Consider the following 23,765-nt stretch of genomic DNA (forward strand, 5'->3'; position numbering starts at 1 on the left):
AAACAGTTGTGTAATCAATAAAACAATTGTGTACAATCAACCGGGGAAAGGGCCTCCCTACATAATTGTATTCCTTGATGAGTAAAATACTGGAATACAGTTGGATTTCTTAAATAAAAAATTTGAAATAAACACGAAACATACAGCGAACTTTATGAAAATGCAGGCGGTGCCTGAGAACCAACACTTTTATTTTTTTTAGACTAAGTCAGTAATGTAATTCAACAATGAAATAGTTCTCAACCTCCATAACCAATTTGTTTAAAACGTTATAAAGGAATATGGGACATACTGTGGTTTAAAATCAACACCAATATATTGTTCTTTCAATTTTCATATTTTGCATTTTACCTTCTTTGTGAATGTCTGATTCCAGGAACAGGGCATGGACGTACAGGAAACTTTGTTGTACTCAAATCGAACACAGGCCTCCACTTTAAATAGGATACCAGCAACATGTGAACAGACTTCACCCAATCTGAATTTGAACAAACATTTAACTAAACTTTGAACAATTAATTTACAATTTTTTTCTGAAATATATGAAATTGAGTACAATGAGATTTATTTACCACAACAGATGATCATATTTGAAAGAAAACCTATTTCCAGAAATATTTATTAAATAAATAAATCTAATACCCTGCCATGCATGTACAGTGTGCACACTCCACCCTGCCACTCTTATCCAGACCAACCCAGGCTTCATGGGGCTTCTCTGTCACAGCTTGGGATCTGTGAACCTTGGCCTGAAAAATCAATCAACATTTAAAAAAATTATATATTGCTGTCACAGACATTCATGCGATTGGTTGATTATAATATTTGATATTCAGTGGTTTCTAAATAAGATCTTTTTTTTGTTTACACACAAACTATGGATTAAGAGTACACTGACCATGGAAAACACATACTATGGCGCCGCATAGAATTATATGCCACGACCGTAAAGATAGGCCTAATATAATGCATGTTCAGATAAAAATATTAACATTGATGACTTACCTTAATCATGCACTTGGTCTGTGAAGAGTTGTACCTGATGAGACACGTATGAACCCATCCACTTTCAAACAAAGTATAGGCCTCTAGTGAACGAAAACATCGCAAACTCTTTCTGGTAAAAGGACCAGGCGAATCTATTAGATACGTGTACAGGTCGCCATACTGCAAGTTTGGCTACTGTGAAACGTCGTCAATCCAGTACTTATTAATGATATATGGTTCCCAATCTAGCGAAAATCCAAGTAAATTAAGTTTTTCTTCGTAACGAAGCTTGTCTACTGCACAAAGATGTTTGTAGTAGGTACTCATGATAAATGTGTAAACACGGAACGTAAATACGGCAGCGCGAAGTTTGACAGCTCTGACCTTGACAGCGGGTCGTCGCGGTTCACTTCCGTGGTCTTTTGCCGCACGCACGATGCGCATGCGCGACCGGAGACGGAACGGCAAGTCTGCTGCAACTCATCTATACGTAACATTAAGTACTACATAATGTACACAAGATACACATATATTATATGTGAGAGTTTGGTGTATTATTTAAGTTTAAATCTACCAGAATTTGTGATGAAAGTACGGACAAATACAAGAATTTCTTGATTTGCTTCAGATGATAGGCCTTCACATCCGTAACGTACTTTCTTAATATCATATTATTTTATGTAATATAATGATTTGCTTCTAATTGGATCATTATTGCAACACAGAAGTAGTAGTTTAGCGGGTCTTTATAGTGGTGACCTCGGGAACAATCTGGGCTGTGAGTTATGAATCTGTCGAATTTATGTCCGTTTAGGTCACAGCCGAGTCCGAGGCGGCAGTGAATAATTTGACAGAATCTGGTTCCAAAATCTGTAGGAAAGAACTGTTTGTAATTGTTCTTGCATGATAATATATCTCGGAAATTTGAGTATGAGCCAGTAGATTTAATTTCTTCTGATAGATTATTCCATAACTTTGTAGAGTTACGTATAAAGGAGCCTGCGTAGTGTTCAGTCTTACATCTTATTGTTTGGAGGTCTGAGGAGGCTGTGATCACTGCGAGCGTTAACCTGGTCTGGGACTACGTTGCAGAGATAAGCAGGTGCCAAATTATTTGCCATTTTGTAGATAAAGATTATATATATCTCATTGGGTCATATGAAAGTGTATGTAAGTAAATGGACTTTTGCCTGGATGTCTCAAATGGGACATAATAAAAGAGCAGTCAGGTAGGTATGTTTGACCAAAGCCAGTATATTATTGACTAAATGTGTCTTCCCAAAACGTCTTTATGTATGGGTGCAGTAAACATGTATTCCAAATTGTATTGTTACTCAAGCTGGATCTTTGAAGTTCACCGTGCAGAGAATCGATGTAATGTCTCCAGGCCAAGCCAGACACATAGATACAGCTAACAGCTAGGGCCCAGACAATAGTAAGTTGTCGGGTTACCGAGGTGTCACACCTTAAAGCTAGACTCGTAGCTTCAAACATCTGAAAGTTTGTTATTTGTTACAAAGTCCCCAAAGTGCACAATATTGGTACAGAAATAACTGCATTGTCTTGGACTTTTTATACAGATAAGGAATGGTCTAAGGTCCAGGCACCAACACAATATATGTATATTGTATTTCATTTAGAAATCACACAGAGAAATAGTATTCATCACTTCAGAGTTTTGATGTAAGAATAGGATTATTGCTGCTTTCTGGGTCATAGCACTCATGATATATCCCATATAGTCAAGCTCGTCAAAAAAAGGGGGAAAACACCAATTGTACTAAAAGGGTAAAAATACTCCCAAATACCGTTTGAGTCCTGGTTTCAAATATCTTAATGCGCAATATTTCCTTAGATCTTTTTATGGTATTTATCCTTATTACTAATAGGTACCGAGAAGCACTACCAAGCTAGACTCCTGAATTCAAAGATCCATCTGAGAAATATTTGTTGAAGCTGTAGAGAATAAGAAGCCTTGTAGTGAAATTGCGCGCAACAAATATCGTTTTTTTCAGCTTGGCTCATCCTGAGCTGATCATATATAGATATTCTTTATTTCCTCCATAATATAAAGATTACAGCATATGTATGTGTATAGTTATTACAACACAAGAGCTAAATTAATGGTAGTGGAAATCAACAGTAGCAAGTTTTAGTAATTCAATTTGTTATAACAGGAGGTCTCTTTCGTGGAGGTTGATTTGACATGACATAAACACACGTTTAACAATATCATTAGCAACTGTGCCACACTGACATTCTTTAGGCTGTATAGAGGATGGTCCTATGCATGCAAGCCTAGCAATGTCAGCAAAGTTATCTGTGTGTAGTGTAGCAAGTTTCCATAACCTCGGTGCACTACCGGATCTGATAACGATGTATCTAGACAGTGCTAATCTGGTTTGAAGTTCCCTTTCTACTGCTAATGTATCGTGGTGGCGTACACTTTGCTTAACTAATGAGGTCCAAGATTTCTTTCTTAACAAAACGAGAATTAATACAAAGTTGTCTATTTCATCGCCTAGTTTATATTTTGTGACAATCTGTAACATGTCCCATATACGAACAGCAGCAGTTGGGTTAGGACCACCAAAGTCCAAGCCAAGGTTCTGATTAATATTAATCGATTTTGAGTTTCTCACAAGCTAGGGTTGACGCTCAAGGATAATCTTCCTGTACAGATAAATACTCCTGCATATATAACAGAATCCTTTACTGGGAGCTTGATTTCACCTAAATATAAGTTTAAGGGCTGCGTAAGTTTTATTGCACATTTAAATGATAATACAGCACTTTACTTGCATTGTATTTTAACTGCCATCTGTAAAGGCCCCATTACACAGGGCTGCGACCTTTGTGCCACCTTTGAGCGATCAAAAACTGGCCAGGACGCTCAATGGTCGCCTTAACCCAGAAAATCATGTTTCTATGTAACTGCTCCAGCAGTTGTTCAGCAGTAACTGCTCGAGTTGTTCAGCATCTGCAACCACAATGAAACACTGCAGGTACTAGCCCTCTATGTATAGGCAGGCTGAGGAGGCACAACAGGTAGCTCAAAGGAGGCAGAAAAGAGGCCTAAGCATTGCCATGGTGTCTTAAGGGTTGCCGTGGTCGCCAAATGGAGGCACGGCGGTCGCCATAGTCATCGTTCAATGCACGCTGTTGGTCGTCCAAAGAAGGCACAACGTAGGCAGAAGCATCGCCCAGATTTACGGGACAATATTTCAGCAGAACGTATCTATTACCTGGCGACCATAGGGCGACCAGTGTGCCTTAATTCTGCAAAAACGGGAATGCTTGTGCCTCCCTTCTGCCTCCTTTGAGCCACCTTTGAGCAACCAACCTCCTCGGCGACCTTTGTGAGACTGTTTTGAACATTCACGGCGACCATGGCGTCCATTGCGATGTCTGAACCTCCTGTGTACCACCTTGGATCGACCTAGGCAACCATTCTGCCTCCTTTTAGCCTCCATCGACGACCTGACAAATTTTAACGTCGCACACGGGAGGCACAAAGGTCGCCATCCTGTGTAAAGGCTCCATTAGCATACGTTTCAGTGATATGTAGTAGTGTTAGTGCAGAATGTATAATTTATGTTGCAAATCTGTTATGCAAAAATGTTATGAATTTCATGTACAGATATCAGCCTTAACAATGGTCTGTTGGTTATGTCACTGGACTAGCAGCATAAAGGTCCAGGGTTCAATCCCAGGTTCAGGCAAAAGTTTTTGTGACTTATAATCAGTTGTGTTGCATCATGGGATTAGTCATGTGACCTCATCCACTGTCACCTTCAGTTTGAAAGGTCTCCATGTTGGAGAAACATGTCATGAACTATTGCAGAACACAGATGTAAGTTTTTAACCTGCTTATTCATATTTATACAATGTGTGTACATCTAAAGTAATGTTGAAGCTATCATTTATCTTCAAATGATATAATATTTGTAGAATTTTGTATTTGTAACAACTTAGCCAATTCACTGTTTACACTGTAACTTAGAACATTTTCTTGTTATTTTCTAGTTTCTTGAACTTCAACGTTCAAAGGAAAAGCATGTTAACGGATACAAACGAATGAGCTTTTCACTTATTATTTTCAACGAATAACGGACAATAAACATCAATTGAGAGTATCAAGACTGTTGATTTCTGCTATAATATAGTTCAAGAAAATCTTCCCTGCATCTAAATGATTAGGAAGACATTGTGTAGACTGTTGACCATAGACTGCACATATTTTGGATTTTGAATTTCGTGAATTTTCATTGAAGTTTGGTGATTGTTACAACATCATGAATCCTAACGGTGTATTGCCCAACGACAACGCTCAAGATGACAACGGGGCATAGACACAGAAGAAAGGATGCTGATAGATAGTGGTGATGAGACCGCTACAGAACAGAAACAGCTAGCTCAAGGTGCAAGTGTGATTGAGACTAGACAAGGTAATGAAGTGAGTAATGACATTCAGGAGGATAGTGGTGCTGGTGGTGAGAACATTCTACGTCGTTCTGGTCGTCAAAGGACAATTACTGAGCACGGGAAAGCTGAACAGATTCGTTTGTTGAAAACCAGAGTGACCGATGTTCTCTCTTCTCTTACTAAGAAGAGAACAGAACTTTCTAGACTCTTGATCAGTAGCAGTAGTGACAATTTGCATGTTGTTCAGCTTACCTTTGTTGAATATAAAGACTTGTGTCAAAAGTATTCTGTATGTTTCACAAATTATTATGAAGAGCTTATTTCAGAGGATGTGCAGAGTTCAGAGCAGATGGGTCACCAGGAGAGGGAGATTTCCATTCTACAGTTTCGTAGCGAAGTAGAAAATTGGATTACTCGCATGGAGAATGTCCTGGCGGATCACCTTGAAAGTGTGTCTTCTAGGGAGTTCAAGTCATCAAAAAGTTTCAAGTCATCGAGACATTCCAGGAGTTCAACCAGGTCAGCATATACAAAGGAGCGTGCAAGGTTGGCTGAACTTTTAGTTGAAAAGTCTTTTCTTGAAGAGTCTAAGAAATTGCAATCTTTGAAGTTAGACATTAAAATTGCTAAATCTCAGGCACGTGAGAAAGTCTATGCTGATTCACAAGCAGACACAAGAACTTATACGCCTGGTGTAGTGGAGTGTAATCTTTATGTTTCTAACACTTTAGTTGATCATGATAAAAGGATCTCTGTAGCATCAAGACCTAGTGTCAATCCTTCTATGCCTGATATCAAAGCTACTGTGCCTGATATGCTAAGATCTCCTGGCAACATGCCCCAATGTCTTGAAGTAGGTAGTTCATATAGTGCCGATTTTAAGCTACAGTTGTCAAATGCCAGTATTGTTCAAAGTGGTAACCCCATTTTGAAACCTTTTGACAAAAGACCTCATCTTGTATTCAAACATGAACATTTGGACGATAATGAGCATCAGAAAGGGCTTAACCCAAATGCTTCTGACTTTCAACCATCCTTTTCAAAGTGTCCTGGTATGGAAAGCTCTAGGACAGAAGATACAGCCCAGCATTTACATGACTAGAATGAACTGATTTTGCAAGCTCATAGACAGATGGCAACAGCTATGTTGTCACCTCAGCCTAAGGTGCCAAAGTTTAAAGGTGACCCTACAGAATATGGTGCATTTATCATGTCTTTTGATGCCCGTATAGTTCCTCATGCTAGCAGCTCTATAGATCGACTCTACTACCTGGAACAGCAGCTTGAGGGAGAACCAAAGGACTTGATTGCTGGATGTCTCTACATTGATCCAGAGGAAGGCTACACTAAGGCCAGGGACCTGTTGAGTAGTGAGTATGGTAACCCATACAAAGTTTCAACTGCCTATGTTAATCAAGTTCTATCATGGCCTCAGATCAAGCATGATGATTGTCATGGACTTAAACAATTCTCTCACTTCCTCATCAAGTGTTTTCATGCAATGAAGACTATGTCACACATGACTGTTCTTAATCATTCTGTTAACTTGCAAGCGTTAAATGGCGTGATCATGTTACCAGAGCACAACTTCATAGCAACAGGCCTGTTGACTTTGAAAATCTTGTGCATTTCATTGAGTTTGCTTCTAGATCTGCTAATGAGCCTGTGTTTGGAAAGGAAGCTATATCCAAGAGCCAAGTTCACTGGGGATCCAAACAAGGCAAGAGTTCAAAGAAAGATGGAGCCAAGTCAAGTAGTTTCGTGACTGGTGTAGACAGTTCGAACCACAAGCAGGATAAATACCGAAGTGTTTCGTGCTACTTCTGCAGAGGACCTCATGACATTGAATCCTGCAAACAGTTTGGTCAGAAATCTCTCAGTGAACGGAGGACATATCTTCAAGAGAAAAAAATGTGCTTTGGATGTTTTGGATTCAATCACATGGTAAAGGGCTGTATGAAGAAACGAAGCTGTAAGAAGTGTGGAAAGTGTCATCCAACAATACTGCATGATGAGAACTTCCGTTCTGCAAGTAAGAACGTAGATCAGAAGTCTTCTGAAGCTTTTGATTCTCTTGTATCTCCAGATCAAGAGAAGTCTGTGTCATCTTCATGCAACAACATTGAACCTGTTATTTCAGATACTGTGCTCCAAGCTATTCTTCCAGTTCTGATTCAACAAAAGGGAAGTGACAAGCTGGTGAAGATCTATGCACTACTTGACAACGGGAGTACTGGCTGCTTTATAACGGAGGATCTTAGACAGCGACTTGAGACTACATCTACAGAATCTTCACTGAAACTTCGGACTATGCACGGACTTCATGTTGTGAGTACGCACGTTGTGGAAGGTCTTGTTGTGTCAGATCTCAGTGGTGATAATGCAGTGACGCTTCCAAGAACTTTCACTCGAGAGGAGATACCTGTAAGTCATAGTCAGATTCCCAATCCTGACATTCTGAAGAAATGGCCTCATCTGTGTGCTATGGCTGACAAGTTGCCCAAATACCTACCTAATCTGGATATTGGTCTTCTTATTGGGAGTAACTGTCCTCTTGCACTTCAACCTCAGCAAGTGATTCCATCTCAAGGTGAAGGTCCTTTCGCCGTACTCTACAGACATGGATGGACTGTCAGTGGGCCGCTTTATATCAAGTTCAACCCAGTTGATAATACGCTCACATGCAATCGTGTGCTCTTCCAAGAATTCACCTCGGCAAAAGAATGTCTCACTGATGTGATACTGAATATGTTTGAAATGGATTTTAATCCCAAGGACACTGGAATATTACCTGGTGAACGTGGTTTCTCTAGAGAGGATGATCAGTTTATCGACATGGCAAATAAAGGCATCGCGGAAGTTAACGGCCACTTTGAATTGCCATTACCTCTCAGGGATCCAGACATTGATTTTTCCAACAACAGAGAACAAGCCGAGAAGAGAGCAATGTGGCAAAGGAAGAAAATGCTACATGATGATGAGTATCATGAACATTATACTGCCTTATACCGTCTGCTTTCCAATGGATATGCCTACAAGGTCCCAAGTGATGAGCTAGCACCTGTACCAGGAAAGGTTTGGTATCTGCCACACCATGGTGTATACCATCCGAAGAAGCCTTCAAAAATCCGCGTAGTATTTGACTGCAAAGCAAAGTTTGAAGGGTTTTCTTTAAATGACAGACTCTTGCAAGGACCTGATCTCACGAACTCCCTGATAGGTGTTCTTACCAAATTCAGAAATGAACCAGTTGCCTTCATGGCTGATATTGAAGCCATATTTTTTACAAGTTCGTGTTCCTCCTCAACAACATGATCTGTTACGCTTTCTGTGGTGGCCAAATGGTGACTTGAACTCGGAGCTACATGAGTATAGGATGGCTGTTCACATTTTTGGAGCAGTTTCTTCCCCCAGCATATCCAACTTTGCTCTCAAAGCTGCTGCAAAGAAAGCTGAAGAGAAGTATGGAAGCCTTGCTGCTGACACAATCTGCAACAATTTTTATGTTGATGATTGTCTCAAATCGGAATGCACGGAAGAGGCTAGTCTGTCTTACAGACCCTGATACATTTATATCAACTACAGCCCATGCAAGTCTATAATGTTTGGCAAGTCTAGATTACTGCAGTATCAGGGTCTGTACAAATCTGCTGAATTCACAAGCGAGCACAGAGCTTGTAATTATCAGTAAATCTCTAGCTGTCATTAGTGTTTAGTATTAGCATGTGGTGAGCCTCACCCCCCTCCACTCCCCAAGACCCCACACTGAGACAAGACCTCCCGCTCTGGCCCTGCCAACTCACTCTGGCCAGACAACATGTGGGATTATATTGGAGACTTAGTGACATATATAAAATCTAGTTTCTTTATTTCTTTCATTGTCACCCTGGTTCGGAAAGATGAGGATTTCTAAAGGTTTCTAAAGGTTTTTCACTGCTGTGTAAGAATTGCTTTTTTTCTATTCTGCTTGTAAGAATGAATAGGAACATAACTGAGCTTATTGCTTCATCACTGATGAAAGCAAATATACAGAGAATACGTCCAAATCAAAAGACAGTCATTGAAAGGTACTTAGATGGCAAAGATGTGTTGTTTTGCTCTCCAACCGGGAGTGGAAAATCATTGACTTTTGAACTTTCTCCCTATTTATACAAGGCAGTAGAAAACACAAGCCATGCTACTGTCATTGTTGTGTCACCCTTGATTGCTCTTATGAAGAAGCAAACGGAGAAATGTGTGTCAATAGGACTCAAAGCTGTGTACATGAATGATGTCGCACAGGAGGCAACACCGACAAATGATGACAGTCTGGTATCAACCATTGAGAAATTGACCGTCGATGACATAAGGGATGGAAAAGCAGACATAATATTCACCAGTCCAGAATCTATTCTTGGACATCATCGGAACATAGTTACTGAATTGGATAAAGAAAAACATCTGAAGGCAGTTTTCATAGATGAAGCACATTGTATTTCCAAATTGTAAGTATACAAGATTGCCTCTCTCTCTCAACATGTATACATACCAATATGTATGTATCTATCTATTTATCTGTGTATCTATGTATCTCTCTCTCTCTCTCTCTCTCTCTCTCTCTCTCTATTACAAAATTATTTCATTTCATGTACTATACCAATGAACTGCACAAATGTTTGCTAATACAAAATGGCAAAGTAAACTATATTTGCTCAGTGGAAGTGTTTCATCATCATCATCACATTGGAGATTTAACGGGGGTTGCACTTACACTAGTGGGGAAAAAAGCGTAATGAATAAATAAAGAAGTGCAACACACAAAAATATAACCTTTACAGTGCTAATCTAATAAAGCTGATGGGGGTGGGGGTTTGGCTGGGTGGGAGTGGGTGGTAAAAGAAAGTGAAGTGTTTGTTTGCAGCTGGTATAAATAAGGACACTTAGGCTTGACAGGGATATGTAGTGACACCTTACTGTTTATTACAATGTTTGCTTTTCCTGTATACAAATGCAGGACAAAAGGCTTAGGAGGGGGCTTAGCGGAGATACTGCATCAACATGATGTCATCATATTAGTTAATTGAAATGTTTAATTAATCCAGTGATCGAAACTGGTCGTAAACAAAACCACCACCTCCCCCCGCCCCACACACCCACACACCCACACCCCAGTAAGTATGAATGGGCCCCCAAGGCATCCATCTGGAATTTGTATTTTCTTTGGATACTTGGCTAAATAAAACAACAAATTATTCAAAGCTCATAATATTTCACTGCTCAAGACAAAATGTTGTTTACCCTTTTTCAAAGCAAACCTATATAATATTACCTTTTCCAGTATGATAACCTACTTCTAATAAAAGGTAGTAACATTGCTAGTTTACTGCAAATATTTAATTAAATTTGTGTTTTGGGGAGCTGACATAGAGCTATTTCCAAATTTACGCGAGTTTATTAGTATTAATATAACAAATTGTCAGCCATGGGATAAATTTGAAAATTAGCAAGAAGTCGGGTTTGGGTGGGAGGAATCTGAATGAGACTATTACATGTGTATTTGATAAATCCATTGTCTTAATACTAGTAGTACAAACGAAACTCCTGCTAGACATTACATAGTAGCTGTAGTTACATGTGAACAGATGTTGTTTTCATAACTGAAATGCCTGCTCTTTTGTTTACACAAAAATTAACCAGTTTCGAACAAAATAATAGCCTATGCTTAACCTTTAAATCTATACCAGGTAAACCTATTATTAATACAAGTGTGTAATTCTAAGCATTATAAGATGTGAAGATTGTCAACCAGAAAGTGTATTGTCTCGGAACATATGTGTACCATACATTTATCTACTTGTAATGCTCTGGACAAGATAAAATGTCTTCCCATCATCATCCTTAGCTTAGCACTTTAACAGACACTTAGTAACACCACATGAGCACGCAAAAACTCTCATACCTGCAATGGAGTAACAGTCCACATGACACTAGGACACTTTCAAGAATTAATTAACATTTCAACTAACAACACAACAACTCTGAAATTATAATTCCGAGCTAGTTCATAGGTCATAGTAATTGTGAAACACTAATAACATCAACATGTTTTCAATGAGTATACACGGTTATAGGTTTGTCACATGTCTTTTCAGTGGAATGTCCAGTGACAAGAACACGGCTCCATTTCGACCAGCTTATGGGCAGCTTGGAGAGCTAAGATCATTAACAACTGTTCCAGTCATTGCGCTTACTGCCACTGCATGTACAAAAACTCGGGAAATAATCAAAGAAAAACTGTGCATGCAGAAGTGTGAAGAAGTTATTGTAAGTCCAAATAAATGTAATATCAAATATTGGATGTATGAGACAAAACACAGCCTAACTGAAGACTTTGCATGGCTTGCAGATCTACTTCTGAAACAGGGTCAGAACACTCCAAGAATGATCATTTTCTTCAGAAGCACACGGCAGATAGGTGATCTATATCAATATCTGATGTATTCTCTTCGTCAGAAGGCTTATGTCGACTTTAAGCCTGAGGGACCAAATGATGACCGGAATAGACTGTTTGACATGTTAAAGAAAGTATCTGCTCCTCATTCATGGACCCGCAGGGTACAAAGCGTGTTGTTTTAGTGTCTACATCCTTCAGCATGGGCCTCGATGTTCAAGGTGTAGACCATGTCATTCACTATGGACCAGCTTATGATGTTGAAGATTATCTACAAGAAACTGGAAGAGGTGGAAGAGATCCCAATACGCAAGCACATGCCATATTGATGAAATATAAGAGGTGTTTGTCCGGGAGAAATGCAGTCAAGCCTTGCATGAGACAGTATTGCAAAGGAACTTCATGTCGCCGTGTGGAACTTCTACAGCATTTTGAAAGTTCCCCATCAAAAGTGAGTCCACCTCATGACTGGTGTGATGTATGTGCTCTGACATGCAAATGCCAGTGTAACTGCGTGGAAACATGTGATTGTGACCAAACTTGTAACCAAATCTCATCATTGGTCATGGACAAGATACGCTCCCCTCTGTATTCATCAAGTGATTCAAGTGACACTGCATCTGATGATGACGTATCCAGTGACAGCGAGGTTGATGAGAATACCAGGAGAAAACCTATTGTCTTGACGTACAGTTCAGAGAGTGACTGAATTCATACATAGTGTTTACTGCTGAACTTTTTCAAACTGCCTGATATCCAAGTTTGGATGTCTTCCATGTTAAGGGATGCTAACGGGTCTTTTAGGTTTGGAAAGCTATCATGAACTCTGCTGTCATCAATATCAAAAACGTTTCCAATACTGTGTAGTTGTTCAGCCAGTAGTTGAATGTCATCTGCCATATCAGTTTTCTTGTGCTTCCCAGAGCATTGCCTCACACTAGACACATTATCAAACTTCTTGCATATGCCATCAGTTGCAAGTGCACTCCTGCTAACTCTCAGAATAGTTTTCTCTGTGTATTTCCCCCTATATGTATGCACATCCTCTTTAAATACTTTGTTGCAATGTTCAAGGTCAAGATCATTGGGATGGTTTGTGTCAATTTTTCCCTGGTGGTTGACTGTCCTGTTCCACACAAATCTCTCCGCCTGTCTCTCCGACAGAAGACATTGTGCTTGAGCAGTAGTCTCAAGCAGGGCAAATGCATATTTGGGGCACTTTCCACCTTTGTAATATAAGCAAAAGAATTTTGCTAATCGTAGCAATCTCTCGCCATCCCCAAATCTGATGGCATCATTGTGGTTGAGCCTCAGCAATCCTAAGGTCAGGCACAGTTTTGTGTAGTCATACACACTGGATTTGGATGATGTTTTGACGGGAGGGCTTATACCTGACTGTTGATTAAACTGTGGATCAGGATGACCATGTATACGAGCTTCATGTTTTCTAAGCGACATGGGCCTTCGATATTCTTTGTCGCAGTATCTGCATTTGATGTCATTTGACTGAATGCCATAATCAGGAAGATTTTGCACATGAGGGACGGCATGATTCTCAACAAACTGGTTGGCATGTTCCATGATGTATTCCTTCATTGTGTCATGGTCCCCAACTGGACCTGCATAATCTGGCTTTGGTTTAGAATGTAAATTTTCCATTTCGAAGTGATGAAGTCCACCAGCAATGATGTAGGCAGTTGTGACTTTATCCATGAACTCAGAAGAGGCATAGAAGTTGTCATGGGGATCGGATGGCACATTCCTTGAATTCATTTTGTTTCTTGCTGCGTACAGTGTTCCAATTGAATTGGATGAGGAGGTGTCACAGAGAAGGCTCCAAATTAATTTGAGAAATTCTGCCTGATTATGAAACTCTTCTATTTTGGGGACTAGTCCTTTCAGTTGTTTTGATGGTGTTCTGCAATTAGATTTACAATTCTTAGCCTGTTTGTGCCTCTCATATGTCAGATAATCCCCTCCACTCAGAACCTTCTGAGGTTCTTGTGCACAGTTTTCTTCCTCGTTATGGCCAGGAACGAATTTGTGGATGAACACACAGATATTGGTCATTTGATCATTATATTGCTCATTCTTCTCCAGGACGCCGAGATTGATTCTCTCATTTTTCTGGCGCATTTCCTTCATGTATTTATGAGGAATGCATGGTGGCAAAACTGGTTCAAAAACGCGAAAACTGGGAATGAACTCAATCCACTTCTTTGCGACAATATAGGCAAATTCGTTGATCAGGATTGACTGTTCTTCTTGGCCAGGCAGTAAAGTGGAAAATTGAATTTCTTCTTCATCCTGTTGGGGGCTTGAATCATCCAAAGTGTTCCCATCAACTCTGTTCTTGTAAGCACATATTTGGAACATGTGCTGACTTTTGTTCTGGTGTTTTGATGACATAAATCGTACTCTTGTGTAGAAGTCAACATTGTCCCCAACAAAATAATAGCCTGGGTGCATCCTTTTTCTGTGTGCATCAAGTGTTTTTTCCTCCTGGTCAAGATGAAATAGTGCATTTGGAGAAGCCCCATTCGCTGCCACAAATTCTTGTGCTTCTGAAACATTTTTCAGGTAAACACTTTCGGTAAGAGCATCAGCTTCACACTGAGTTTTCCACTCATTAATGGCCACATCCCATTCTCTGGATAGATGTTCTATATCAGTTATTGCTGTGGAATAACTTGTGCTGTCATTTGTTACACACAGCCTGTTAAATGCAGACTGTTTAGCTCCACCTTTCAGAAGGATGATGCTGTTTAAGTGTTGTAGGCTATTCAGCTCTCGGTTGTAAACAGATAAAAGTTTGGAACCAGCTGAAACTATTGCAGGAAGAAGAGAATTTTCATTCTTCGTCTTATTTCTGTGCAAAGAAGGATTTGATGCAAATACTTGTAGAAGTGTCCAATATGTTGGTGCTTTTGTTTTCCATTCATTTGCAATAGTTTCCCATGATAGGTTCTGCAGACAAGATGCAGTCGTAGTCCTTAGAATTGAAGCATCTTTTTTGGAACATATTTTAGCTATCTCTCCCTGAATTACACCACAAACACCTCTTATGATATAAGGCTTCAATACTTCTGTACCCAGTATCAAAGTTGATAGATTCTTGAAGTCTGGAGCTGTAGTGGCAAGAGCCAAACTAGACAGAGGATGAAGTACAGTCCTGTTGCAACCATCAGAAGTAGTAATCGTTACCTGAAAGGTAATGTTCAAGATATAGGGGATCTATGAAACATGTACATACTTTTTGTTGGTTTTGGTTTTATAATCAAACAACATGTAATAGCCCAACTACATGTCTGCAGTATTATATAGTTGCATTTAAATAGTTGTGTTTATTATATATATTGTTTTGTAGAATTCATTCCTGTTTTAGTGGTTTTATTGTTCTTAATAAATTATCTCTCAGTAGTTGAACTTTGTTATGTTGAATGTAGCATTATCTCGAACCAATTCCCTGGTCCCGACTGCCTCACTATAAAAATACATAAAATTCGCCCGCTTTTCTCGAATTTGATTATACCATTTAAAAACATCACAAACCCTAATGAGATGATGTATACATAATCACACCCATTGATTGTTAAGATCCCAAAATCTATTCTTTTGAATTATCCTCTTATAAATAATGTTAAATGTTAGAGCCCCAAAACAAACTTTTTCTTGTATATTCTTACGGAAACGAAACAAAAAAGTGGGGCGTGTGGAGAATTGTCTGGACAATGACAATTATACCCGTGAATAAGACCAATAATATGACATCGGTATATGAAAATTCATGACCTGTAAATATGATATAGGAGGGATGTTTGTGAACTTTGTTGTTATGTACATATTCATAACAATATTACTGTAACGAAATGAACATATGACTACACCTAGTTAATGTTTGTGATCGACAAGTTTGATAATAAATTGATAATCTACTTACTCTGACAGCATCAGTACCCCTGCTGCATGTAAAAGCAGACGCAGAGCTTGTATCTTCGGAGATTTCAGATCTTATTTCCTGGAATAATGACTTTCTCCGGAAATCCCTTGATTCAGAAACATCTTCAGATCTTAGTCTTTTTGTAACTTCAGTTCCATGGGATTGGTACAAAGAAATAACAGTCTTTTCAAATGATGTCACAAGTCGGCTTAAAGTATTGTCCACTCGAGTTACCTCAGCTAGACATTTTCTGCACACAGTATGTGTAGAACATTCCCGATGTACTGACACTTTTAAAACTTTTTCAATCAGAAGACATGGCTCTGTCTTAGTACTTCCAATAAAAAGTTTTCTCCTGTTTGATGGCACATCAATGAAACTGCCACATATAGTGCAAACAGAACCTTTAGATTTTGGAGAAATATTAAGTAACTTTGAAACCTTCGTTGGAGTTTTCGAGAGGTCAAGTTGTTTAGCCATGGGAATCACACTAAATGCTGCCCCTAAGCTGGTACCCAAGCTCGCTCTCAAAATAGATTTCTGGACATTTGATACTTACTGCCATCTAAACTGACCCCCCCCCAGCTTCCAGTGGGAGGGGTGTGTGTTTGGGGAGATGTGGTAGGGGCAATAAAATTTCCTGTCACACACACTTTCAATGGCATGCCAGTGATGGGTGATAGGATCCTTTACACGTGTCGTAAAATTCCAAGAAATTATAGCACTGCAGATTTGTTTAGTCTCTGAAAATGAAGAGAATCACTGGGCTCCCTTTTTATTAGATTTTTATTAAGATAACTGAACAACTGTTTTTTCTGTATGATATGTTCATTTCAGAGACTATATGTTAGTCTAGGAAGAGGCAGCTATTGACTTAGTTGACTCTTTGCAGAAATCATGTGCAGAAGGTGGCTTCAAGCTTACTAAGTTCACAGCTAACAGTCGCAATCTTCTCAGATCCATACCACAGGAACATCATTCAAAAGAACTCCAAACACGTGATTTAGACTATGACGAACTACCTGTTGAATGCGCTCTAGGGATGCAGTGGCATATCAACAGTGATGTTTTTGGATTCTCAGTTCATCTGAATAGTAAGCCATTCACACGAAGAGGACTATTGTCTACGATGTCGTCACTCTACGATCCTTTAGGAATTGTTGCACCGGTTTTGTTACCAGCCAAGAAGATTTTACGGGATCTGTGCATCAACAAGCAGCTCGGATGGGATGATGACATACCCGTGGAATACAAGGCATCATGGGAGCAGTGGATAGAAGAGCTTCACCATTTGAATACACTACAGATTGACAGATGTCTCAAACCTGCTGATTTTGGACATGTTGTTTCTGTTCAACTACATGTATTCTCCGATGCAAGCACTGTTGGATACGGTTGTGTAGCATATCTGCGTATGTCTAACGATGAAGGCGGTATTCACACAGCTTTCTTGATTGGAAAGTCTAGGCTTGCTCCAGTGAAAACTATCACTGTTCCCAGGTTGGAATTAACTGCAGCCACCGTGTCTATTCACATCGGAAAACTGTTAATGAAGGAACTGGAGACTACACCTGAAAGTGTCACTTACCACACAGACTCAACGACGGTGTTACACTATATCAGCAATGAAACAAAGAGGTTTCCAATCTTCGTTGCCAACCGTGTCAAGCAAATCAGAGACTTTTCAGAACCTACTCAGTGGAAGTATGTAGATTCAAAAAGCAATCCGGCTGATGTTGCATCCAGAGGTGTATCTGCATCACATCTGCTTACCTGTATGAACTGGTTTCATGGGCCCAAATTTCTTTCTTCTTCAGAATCAGAATGGCCAGTACAGCCACATCTTATCCATGATGAGAAGATGCTTGAAGAAACAGTCACAGCAACCGATGCAACACAGGATGACTGCTCTCACAACACTGTGAATAAATTGTTGGAACATTACTCCAGCTGGTATCGTCTGAAGCGTGTTGTAGCCATATATCACAGATTGTTTGACTCACTAAAGTCACGGAGCGATGAGCATAAATACAAAAAATAAGAAGCATGCTAAAAGCAACAGATCGCTTTCTGTGGAGGACCTCAGTCGAGCAGAGAAGAGTATTCTTCAATTTGTGCAGAAAATACACTTCAACAAAGAGTTTGAACTGCTTCAAGGATGTGAAAGTACACGAGGCCGAGTTCCAAGGACAAGTTCAGTGTATAAACTTGACCCATTCATTGAAAGTGGAATTCTCAAAGTCGGGGGTCGCATTGGCAGAGCTAATATCCCCAAGGAGATGAAGCACCCAGTTATACTTCCTTACAGAAGTCATGTGACGTCACTGATTATTACAGACCAGCACATAAAGCTAGCCAATGCAGGACGTAACCATGTACTTTCCATGCTGAGAGAAACCTACTGGATTATTAAGGCTAACTCTGCTGTCCGCAACGTCTTGTCACACTGTGTTACCTGCCGACGTCTGCGTGGTTCAACATGTGATTAGAAAATGGCTGACTTGCAATCTAGGAGAGTCAATCCTGCTCCACCCTTTACCTTCACCGGTGTGGATTTTTACGGACCCTTCGTTATCAAAGATGGACGCAAGTACGTAAAACGCTATGGGGCACCCTTCACGTGCTTAGTTAGCCGAGCAGTGCATATTGAAACGGCAAATTCACTTCACACTGACTCTTTTATTCATGCTCTAAGACGCTTCATAGCACGTAGAGGACAAGTCTCAGAGATATGGTGTGACAATGGAACCAACTTCACGGGCGCATCACGAGAACTACAGAAGGCTGTGTCAGAAATGGATCAAGATAGTATCAAATCCGACTTGTTGAAAAGTAGCAACAAATGGAACTTTAACCCTCCATCAGCCAGTCACATGGGTGGCATCTGGGAACGGATGATCAGAACAGTTCGAAAAACCCTGACTTCTCTCTTGCACGATTTCAATGAACGCTTGGATGATGAATCGTTCCGAACTTTAATGTGCGAAGTTGAGGCAATTGTCAATTCTCGGCCACTAACCACAGTATCTGACAGTCCTGATGACCCATGTCCACTTACTCCAAATCATATCCTACAGATGAAAACAAGCGTGTCTGTTCCACCTCCTGGCCAATTCCAGAAGAATGATGTATACATGCGGAAAAGGTGGAGACGGATCCAATATTTGGCCAATGTCTTTTGGTCCAGATGGAGAAAGGAGTATTTGGTGTCACTGCAGCAACGGCAAAAATGGACGTTCCCAAAACGGAATATCCAAGTGGATGACATTGTCCTGATAATTGATGACAGTTTACCGAGACTTCAGTGGCCCATGGCTCGTGTTATGTCTATTGAACCTGATCAGAAGGGTTTTGTCAGTAGTGCTGTACTGAAAACTCAAACTGGTGAATTTCGTCGACCGATCAGCAAGCTTATATTGCTGTTATCCAGCAAGTCGTGATTTTGTCAAATTTAGCCATCAGTCAAAACCCAGTGTGTCTGTATATACAAGCTTGTGATTTCTGCACTGTTTTGTTATATTTGTGTTAAACAGCCCGTCTGTTTAAGAGGCCGAGTGTGTTAGTGCAGAATGTATAATTTATGTTGCAAATCTGTTATGCAAAAATGTTATGAATTTCATGTACAGATATCAGCCTTAACAATGATCTGTTGGTTATGTCACTGGACTAGCAGCATAAAGGTCCAGGGTTCAATCCCAGGTTCAGGCAAAAGTTTTTGTGACTTATAATCAGTTGTGTTGCATCATGGGATTAGTCATGTGACCTCATCCACTGTCACCTTCAGTTTGAAAGGTCTCCATGTTGGAGAAACATGTCATGAACTATTGCAGAACACAGATGTAAGTTTTTAACCTGCTTATTCATATTTATACAATGTGTGTACATCTAAAGTAATGTTGAAGCTATCATTTATCTTCAAATGATATAATATTTGTAGAATTTTGTATTTGTAACAACTTAGCCAATTCACTGTTTACACTGTAACTTAGAACATTTTCTTGTTATTTTCTAGTTTCTTGAACTTCAACACTGTTCATTCAACGCTAACGTTCAAAGGAAAAGCATGTTAACGGATACAAACGAATGAGCGTTTCACTTATTATTGTCAACGAATAACGGACACCAATTGAGAGTATCAAGACTGTTGATTTCTGCTATAATAAGTAGTTTCTGCAAGCCCGTGGGGCTACTCCTTAATAAAGTTGTATCATCTGCAAGGAGTATACCGGGACATTGTCCCCATGTAAGATTAAGTCGATGGACATAGTCCATCAGTTGATACAGTAAATCATAAATAAAGAGCGTGACTCGGCCAGCATCACTAACACATGATTCCACTGCGTTGTATGATAAACGCAGAATTATCTATAGTCTTCCAATAATTCCAAATTTATACAACTTGTAGAAAAGGCCGTCAAGCCATCGGTTTTTTTCCAGCTTGGCTCATCCTGACCTGATAATAAATGATTAGGTACTTCTTTGCAACATACATTTCCCATAGCGTAACTATTCTCCCACACTAATTGGATGCATTTGAGCTTCGGGTCCAAGCTCGACGGGGCCGATTCACATCAACGTTTGTCTGAATGGGTTCATTCAGTGACCAAGTGAGTTTTCACTCATCCCTTACTTGGACGTCGTGCAAATTTTCGGAATCCGTCATACAGGTTTCTTGCTTAATCCGGATTTAGAGGGGTGTCGCCTCAAATGCAAAGAGTAAATAATTCAGGATTCACCAAAGTTCCGTATGGTTCACTGTTTCACTTTTTTTATACTGTTGTCTTCTGTGGGTCGCTCAACTGTGATGTCGCCATGGGACGTAAATTAAGTACAAGGTGACAGTACCTAATCCAGTTAATGAATTGCCTTCAATTGTTGATTGCCGCTTTGAACAGCCGCGAGCGGATATTTTGAGAGACTGATTGGTCGCACCTGAGTAGCTCAGAGATTAACAGTTCGCTTAAAACATAACCGTTGTCCAACAACAACTAACAACAACCTTTGTTCACTCTAGGGGACCACCAGCGGTGGTACATTAGCAATACAATTCATGTCAATTATATATATAACAAGACATAGCAAGATGAAAAGTTCATAAACACAATGATTAAGTTAATTCATTTGGATAAACTGTAACGTTGTTGAGAATATTTTTCGGATAAACATTGAACTCTACAGATGATACAAATAGTTTTACAAATATGTTATGCTTTAACAGTAAATAACCAAGTAGGCTATCATTTTACATTTTTGAATGTATTGTTAATTTTCTCGGACAAGTATAATCTAGCAATTGGTAAAGTAGAATAAACACTGGATTTATCTTCCACTAAAATGACTATTCAGGAAAACGATGAACTTCGATAATTTCTTGATAGCAGATATGCGTTTGGTGTTCAATACTTTAGGAAACTTAAAGATATTTTGGCTATCGTCATACTATTTATCAATCGAGATGCCTCGTTTATTGAACAGCGATTGACAACGGAACAGGTAGCGAAATTCGTCCCCAAGTGCACTTGTATCACACAGTGTGCATAAGCGATCTTCACGAGGTATACCTGTCCATCTACCCATCTCTATTGGTATTTATGATTACATGTACAGAAAGAAAGTAAAGTTGGAGCAATATTTCGAGGCATGAGTTAGTAATATTTAAATGATGGGTAGTCTTTAAGATACTTGTAGTAATTCCCTTTTGAAGAGCTGACCTCACCACTTCACCATGACTGGATAAACCGAAGGCAGAGGGTATTGTCAAGTTGAAATAAAATGTACGGTTTGTAATAATTTTTAGGGCAATGAAACATGTACGTAAGACCACAATTATCAAATATACCGAGTTCGCCATATACCATGAAGTTAGGCGTGGACCGTCTTATACCTGCATCTATTTATACAAATTTTAGATGTACCCTTTCGATTATTTCGGTGTTAAGAAATCCCCATATTTCAGAACCATAGAGTAAAATAGGGACAACAATTGTATCAAACGTTTCGTGGTAAATGTAAATTTCTGCCACGTTTCAATATGCTTAAATTGTAGCTTTCATACCGACTTCAGCAATATATCTAACACATGTATTCATTTATCTATTTCGGTATAAAGGGATGCCGTCTATCGGATAATGACCGAAACTAACTTTGTCTTTACACCTGTCAGCTGGACCTGACCCAAAGATGACTACTTTAGTTTTTTTCCATATTAACATTTAGTTTCCAGTCGTTACATTACTTATTAAATGTATTGAGTGTGTTCTGTAGCTGTTGTCTTCTTTTTTCACATGTTAATAACAGTTGCACAATATGAGGCATATGTAACTTATTTTCCTGTGAAACCCCCGTGAAAATCAAATGGTTGCTACCTTCTACTCTCGGCACAGAATAGCAAAATAGCAATGTCTGGGCTGTACAGTTAAATCAACCACCCTACAGCCCAGACTCAGCCCCCAGTGACTATTTCCTGTTGCGGCAAATGAAATCTGCCCTACGTGGAAGCCGCTTCCAGGATGACGAGGACATAAAGGCTGCCACAGAGGCGTGGTTAGAGGGCCAATCTGCGGATTTCTATAAAAGTGGTATTAAAATCTTGAAAGACAAATGGAATAAGTGTATTGTGGTGAATTAAGATTATACTGAAAAATAAAAGTTCAAAAGATATTCTGCGACTTGGTCTTATATTGAAGTTGCAGAACTTATTGAACGCCCCTCGTATGTTCATAAACCATATGGTATTCAACTATGTACATGTGGGAGAATTGACGTGCACAATTACATGTTGTTTTTCACTTTTGTAAAGAAACATGTACTTACCAGTCAAGTACACTGTTTTCATCATCACCTATTTTCATCATCATTGTTCACAATACACTTTAGATCCCAGACACCGAGCGATCACGTGTATTGGCAGTGCAATTAGTGATGTGCATAGCATGATAACGCATGTTGTACTCCTCTATATACATCCCAGAGCTGTACAGTGAAACACCGGTTCAGCAGCGTGGAGCGTAGACATGGACGGTAAATCCGACAACACAGTACACATTAGCAGATAGCTGAAATATCTATAGTCCCAAATAGTGACATACAGCATGGCCGATATTTAACGATGGCGTGATACGTTAACCCAATTTACAGTTCATCCTGTTACGAATTGGGATTTTAATACTTTTGTACAGTGATCTACAGCAATATATAAATTTAAAACATAAGAAAATAACGAGAGATTTAACCGATGAATATAAGCATGTTGTGCTGAGCACCACTGGTCATAGTGTCAACTCTTCGCAGTATTTGGGGACGAACCACAAACCCGATATATTGATGCACAAACCGGGCCGTCCAGTAACCAACAATACTATGTAGGCACAGACACAGACACCCGCACAGACGGTCCGTAATGGTTTGACAGTCAAACAGCAGCCTCTATTTTTCAATGATCCCGTCTGTCAGTAACACATATGGCGATTCTCGGCCACTCGTTAAAACGCTGTCAGATACAAAGGAGTCCAAATAAAAGGGATTTGCTTACCTTACCACATGGGAGCGTCTTGGGATACAGAGTTATACAGAGTCCTGGCCCAGCCGCTTGCACAACCAGAATTCATATTCATGTCAGGTATCAAATGCATTATGTAGGTTGCATGCAGTACTCAGTAGGTTAGTGGCAGTGTGCATGTTATCTGTACTATCGACATTTCTATGTTAAATGAAAGAAGGTGTTCTTGTACCTAAAAGGTGAAACAATTTAAGATGACGGTACCTGTAATGTGTGTTCTACCAGCGAGTTCTATTTGTTGTATGTTGGGGGAGATCTATATAAAGCCTCCGACGCAGAGTATATTCCATACGACCAACACCACGTGGTGGAGGCTTGATGTGTAATGTTTATACTTTGTCAACTCCCCTGGGGTGAAAGCTGTTGGTGAGCCTCCCGTGAAGCGTGACCGATATTCCTATCAGTATGTGCTATAAATAGATGTC

The 23,765-nt window shown here is 39.6% G+C and overlaps 3 protein-coding genes across 9 annotated transcripts in view; 2 read left to right on the forward strand and 1 right to left on the reverse strand.

The window, feature by feature from the left end:
- LOC124124379 (monocarboxylate transporter 12-like) overlaps positions 1-23,693 on the reverse strand; it is a 46,791-nt gene extending 23,098 nt beyond the window's left edge. For 2 of the 7 annotated variants that reach the window (XR_007218138.1, XM_048382511.1), the window contains exons 1-3: positions 1,006-7,221; positions 643-749; positions 352-478 (exon numbers count right to left, since the gene is read on the reverse strand). Coding sequence is in view for 1 of the 7 variants with exons in the window: in XM_048382511.1 (XP_048238468.1) it covers positions 352-478; positions 643-749; positions 1,006-1,014 (243 nt within the window). In the remaining 6 variants the exon portion in view is untranslated. The other 5 variants (XM_048382509.1, XM_046487522.2, XM_046487523.2 and 2 more) reach the window with 4 other exon arrangements.
- Positions 5,354-11,608, forward strand: LOC124124381. Its single transcript, XM_048381543.1, has 5 exons — positions 5,354-5,435; positions 5,739-6,053; positions 6,534-6,786; positions 6,993-9,896; positions 11,544-11,608. Exons 1-4 carry the CDS (start codon positions 5,354-5,356, stop codon positions 8,725-8,727), a joined length of 2,385 nt encoding a protein of 794 aa, XP_048237500.1. The 3' UTR covers positions 8,728-9,896; positions 11,544-11,608.
- On the forward strand, positions 16,912-18,271 carry LOC124124382. The gene is made up of 2 exons (XM_046487526.2): positions 16,912-17,703; positions 17,903-18,271. The coding sequence occupies exons 1-2, from the start codon at positions 16,912-16,914 to the stop codon at positions 18,269-18,271; spliced, it is 1,161 nt and encodes a 386-aa protein (XP_046343482.2).
- Positions 23,694-23,765: the final 72 nt, after the last annotated feature.

This window comes from Haliotis rufescens, unplaced genomic scaffold (genome assembly GCF_023055435.1).
Source record: "Haliotis rufescens isolate VD_foot unplaced genomic scaffold, xgHalRufe1.0.p SCAF_4, whole genome shotgun sequence".
Lineage (NCBI taxonomy): Eukaryota > Metazoa > Mollusca > Gastropoda > Lepetellida > Haliotidae > Haliotis > Haliotis rufescens.